General features: G+C 34.3%; 1 protein-coding gene across 1 annotated transcript in view; it reads right to left on the reverse strand.

Moving 5' to 3' along the window:
• The window catches only part of LOC117115503 (nardilysin-like), a gene marked incomplete at its 3' end in the record, with an annotated part of 32,180 nt that overhangs the window by 3,908 nt on the left and 22,567 nt on the right, over nucleotides 1-5,705 (reverse strand). The window contains exon 24 of the mRNA XM_033259345.1: nucleotides 1,694-1,825. Coding sequence (XP_033115236.1) covers nucleotides 1,694-1,825 — 132 coding nt within the window. The remainder of the gene's footprint in view (nucleotides 1-1,693; nucleotides 1,826-5,705) is intronic.

Raw genomic sequence — 5,705 nt, forward strand, 5'->3', positions numbered from 1 at the left:
GGCCAAGTAGAGCATCTTATTCAAATATTAAAAAGAATTAAAATCGTGTACATTATACCCATACACCGCAACGCTCGAGTTTCAAAATACAGGTAACTAGCTGTATACTGAACTTTCTGTGTAAATTGAGGGCGCCATTGAAAATGATAGTGCTCAGGCGAAATTTGATTGGCTGAATCTATGGCAGCCATCTTGGATGGTACACACACACAGCTCTGCGTATTTCGAACATCGAATACATTGCTGTTAGCGCTCTAGTATTCTCATTATATCTCTATGGATTTTATTCAAACTAAGGTCTCCCTCCAATTAAAGACCACTTTTGGGACCGGGGTTTTCATGGTCTTTAGCAGCTTTGGTCTCTAATTAGAATAATGAAGATAAAAGACAATTGTAAATTTGGGACCACAAAAAAGTGGTATATTAATAATTGGAGGGATCTTTCATTAGAGTAAGACCTGTATTACCAAATTGGTAAGCATGTTAAAATGAGATGAGAACATTCTAAAATTTTCCCCTAATGATCCAAAGAGATCCATTTTAATTTTTAGTTAAATGTGGTAAACTTTTGAAGTGTAATTAAAGAGCCTTGTTAATATGAAAGTAATACAGCATATAGCTAGCAATAGTTTTGATATCAATACAACAAGCAACATGAGGAAGTAAGGTACAATTTGGAATTAGCCATACTCTTTGAATAACTCTCTATGTAATCTGTAGATATTTTCAATTTTATTATGTCAAACCATGATTGGAAATCCATTAAAAGCTGGTACAGTAATTATGAACAAGCATATTCCTAATTTTAGAGTTAACATACCCAAAATTTGCCAGAAACATATTACTCTGTCGATCAAAATTGTAAGTCAAGTGAGTTCAAGTTACCTCAAGGTTTGAAAAATAGAAATTTCTTATATAAATCTATAGCATTAATGCCATTTTTAAAAACAGCTAAGAATATATAAATATCTTTAAAAAATAAATAAAAACTATGTCATGTCCGTGATTTTATATAAAATCAACTGTTACAGATACAGTAAGTGAAAGAATCAGCATTTTCAAGTTATTATTACCATGGAGGAAATAATTATTTCCTCCATGTTATTACAGTAGGCCCAATTACAAAAAATATGTGGCAAAGACAAGCCAAACCAGTCACTCGTCGCAAATCCTGTTTCAGAGATAATGACCAAAACATCCTGGCAATCGGATATCAAAATTTTTTTAAATCAGTATTTTTTTTCACTAAACTAACATTTATTATCTACATATCATGCTATGCTGTTATTTTCCCCATTTTCAATGTTAAAGCAACAATTTTTGATGGTTTCTGCCTGAAATCCTAAAATTTAAAGGCTAATTTCTCAAATATTGTTCTTTAAACAGCTGTATAAACTCCTGTAACTTCATAACAAAATGTCGGATTTAATGATTCTTTTACCATTTTTTAGCTCTCATTTTACTGTTTAATCCTGTATTAATAACTAAAAATCCACCTTTGCGACAAGTGACTGGTTTGGCTTCTCTTTGACACTGTATATAAAGTATTTATAATTATACTTTCAATATACTGTAGATAGGCAAAATAAATTCAAATAATTGTACTTTCTTGTTTTGATTATCACAGGTACACTTGTTTTTATAATTAAGGGTTTTACATCCGTTTTTGTTCTGTTGGTCTTTTGATTCTTACCTGCATTCGCTTTGTCCACGACATGCCCAAGACTTTTTTTCTTGTTATTCTCTCCCCGATCTCAACAACAGAAACGATGCTATGATCATCACCGAAGATTGATTCATCTTGAAGAATGCAGTATCCAAGGATCTACAGGAAACCATTTGGATAACAGAATGTTTATAATCACTTGTTCTATCCCTGATCATCATAATATATTTTTAATAATTATTAGAAAGGGAAACAAAAAGTAAAAGAAAGAAAAAGAAAGAAAATGAAAGGAAAAGAAAGGGGAAAAGGAAAAGAGAAATGAAAAAAAAAAAGAAGAAAAATCAAGAAAGGTGGGAGAAATGGTAAGAAATGATGTTTGCCCTTCTTGACGTATTATAAGTACTGAATGCTCAGTGCACTCCCAAATGCCTGCAATCTCAATAGAAGAATTGGTATTACACAAAATTACAGTATGGAAAATAGTTGTCAAGAAATCAAAAGATTGGTAATAATAAATCAAAATAGAACAGAAAAGAAAAAAAAAAATAAGTAGGCCTATAGTATATAATCATTTGGTAGGCTATGAAGTGTGGAGGGACAACAATACAGTAGTTGTGGAAGATAGTTTTACTATAAATTTAAATAGGCAAAGATAATGTACATTTTAGTACGGTATGAAGACACTAACACCTAATAGACAATGTGCATATGAGATGGCCAGATATCATTTTCAAATGATGGCTAATTAAAGTACTCATAATAATTTTTACTATTATTGATAAGGACTCTACTGTAAACTGTATGCATGGTACTGTAGCTATGTGTTTGTGACTCTTCACTTAAAGAATTCTGAAACAGGTTTGTTTTCTGGCTTCATGACAAGATTGCCACCAAAATGACCCCACTATACATAAGTTCCGAACTTCCATAGAATACTCTTGGGTCCCAATCACACATAATAGTTACGTCCACTCAGGACAGCCTCAGTGCCACTTTTTTAAGTGTGAACAATCAATAAATTGTAAGCCGGCCCAAACCACCCTGGACCTGGGCCGACTCGTCTTCATATCGAAACGTCAACCGAACTGGGGTCGCCAAGGTTGCTTTGACAGCGGTAAATTTTGACATCACGCAAAACCTGGCACAAAGGAGGTAGTGTGGAGGTTCGCAGTGTGACCATGAGCCGACTTAAAATACTAACCGTGAAGGCAACAGTCGTTTTGAGTCGGTCATAGTCAATGGGGCCCTGGGCCAGTACAGTAAGTGTGATTGGGCTTTTAGTGTGTTATACCCCCCATTCATACAGTACCTTGATTATATTTGAATGTTGTAAATCCAGTAGCAGTGATATTTCTTTCATCAGTTTGTAATTAGCATATGTATAGCACCTTCGTCTCTCCTCCTCATCAGCTCGTACTCTTTTCATACACGTCCTTATGTCATCGACGGACTTAGACACTAACTTTACAGCGACTTCTTTCTGCTGATAAGTCGCCTTCCACACCTCTTTGGTGGTACCTTTTCCGATTCGTTTCACCAGACTTATCTCCAGAATATCCTCACAGTGCAACATCTGGGAGGCATTATTAGAAAACCAGGTATTAGAAGATTTTTTGAGAGGTAACAAATGTTTTGGCAGATGGAGGCTTGTGGAATCAACTCGGATGTATTTCATACGGTTTCGCTTCTCTTGAATTAGCCTGATGGCGGAACATCGCATGCTTGATCTTGGATTCCCGTTCCTGTCGGCTTCTTGTCGGCAGACTTGACTGACCATTCGTATTTCATTGAAGAATAAGAAGAAAAAGAATTGACTACAAACAGTGTAGTCAACACGAACAACAACATCAAAAGACGCCATGTGTTTAGTCTTCATGTAAATAGTTCTCAAAATACCTTGATACACTAAACCAATTAAGAAATACAAAAAAAATATGTTACATATAGACCTAGACCCATGGGCAGGCTATATATTTAGTAATTCATTAAGACTGGTGTAATAATAGCCACTGCCGTTTTTTTTCCCAAGTTTCCCAAGCATATTTTTTGGGCTCATTAAATCGTATTGACATGTACATTTAAAATAAAGTAGGCCCTATTGTATTTTTATCTTTCTTTTTCACCAGTTCATTTTCAAGCACACTTACTCGCAATTTAAGAACACATGACCAACAGCTTAATGTTGGCTCTAATTTATAAGATGTAAGACTCAATGTTCAAAACAATCACCATCCAGGCCAACGTTTTCAATGCGTGATTCTTTATTCCGATAAAACAAATCAATTAACGATTCACGTTCCCCACGTTCACCTTATCCATACAAAATTATCCAACGGAATCCACAATAATAATTCTTAATAAACTTAGATCACGATCACATTTTCACAATCACGAATGACTAAAATATAAAAGAATAACAATATAGCATAACTATTTAAGTTCATAATCAATGCTGTAATTATCTTCTAACTAAAAACAAGGTATTATCTATACTACTGAAGTAAGTAAATATTGTATACACTGTAACATTAAGCACCCAGCATACCAAGCAAAAGAAATCACCTTAGGGGGATTATGTAACAGTAAGCAATGCACCCAAGGCTGCATAACTGAGGCATACTAGCCCTATACACTACTGTATGCATTTAAACTGATTTTTATCACTTATAAAGCCATTCTAAACTAATTAAATCCTCTAAAACTATTCAACTAAATAAAAGTTACAAAGTATGAAGTATTGAGTACTCACGAGACGTTGTGCAATAATGATTTGGTGATTTTGAGTCCAGTGAATAAAGGTATAATGACCATCGATGAAGTTACAATAGCATATGAGGTAAAATGTGGTTTTAGGTAATAAGACACCCTCTCTCTGAGGGTCAGTGAATAAGATGACTTTTACCCTAGGTTTAGCATCAACATGTACGTCGAGCACGTAGAATCCTAAAATTAACGTACTCCGCAACGCAAAATAAATAAATTACAACGTCATCCGTTAACGTTAAGGTAATATTCATTCCTGGTCTATTTAAGACACCAAGTAAGTCAGATATTATTTTCCTTGGCAGTAAATATCTGTACAGTTATTCAATTTTCATTTCAAGAAAATGACACAAAATATTTTTAGAAAATCCTGAAGCAAACTAATTTAAATTAAGTGATAACTAATTACTTCACAAAAATATAACCCAATTAGCAACTTTAAAATCATTTTTGTTTAAATTATATAATTGCCCCAAGTCCATTATAAGCCAATTTATTCAGTTAACATATCTGGGCCATGGGCAGCGAGAACTGTGTACTTAATAAACAAAATCTACAATATCAATTGGCCAATTCGTAGTTCGAACCGCGACAACATAAACTAGCATTCACACAACAGGTTTTATGTCAATTTACCATGGATACGGGCATGCGCATTTGAACCACGAATTGGCTTATTGCATTACCACCAGTACTGATTACCACCATCAAACTTATTGTTTGTTCCCCATTTTTGTTTATACTTTATTTGTTAATAACAGTCACTGGATAAATCTCCAAACACTCCTTGAACCTTCCAATATGCTTTATTGAGTTTCCATCATACGGTAGGAAAGTCATTTGCATAGTTTTTTCCCCGTCAGTTGTCTCGCCATTTTGAAGCCTGTTTGCATCGCCACAAGATGTGGGTAGATTTTTTTCCTTTTCACCAAAGCCAATGACCTGAAAAATCAAAAGGCACATTGGTAGGTCAATGCCTATAGACGTCTAGGCCCGACTGCACTGCTAGTGGCGTTATGTATATTTGCTTTTGATTATTTGCCATTAAGCAAGTAATGAGATTATTATTAACCAAATCAAAATGGCCAAAAATGTTTTGTTTGAGTATATACTGTATTAGCTAAAATCGATCAGTTGCATTAATAATATTTTCCATCGCCCCAATGAACAATCAGTTCACAATCTACTTATATTTCCACACTGTATTCAAATCTGTCTCTTATACACATCTAGATGTGTATAAGAGACAGTTTTCAAGCACACTTACTCGCAATTT

This window comes from Anneissia japonica, unplaced genomic scaffold (genome assembly GCF_011630105.1).
Source record: "Anneissia japonica isolate Jap-2015-1 unplaced genomic scaffold, ASM1163010v1 scaffold285019_len44990_cov163, whole genome shotgun sequence".
Taxonomy (NCBI): domain Eukaryota; kingdom Metazoa; phylum Echinodermata; class Crinoidea; order Comatulida; family Comatulidae; genus Anneissia; species Anneissia japonica.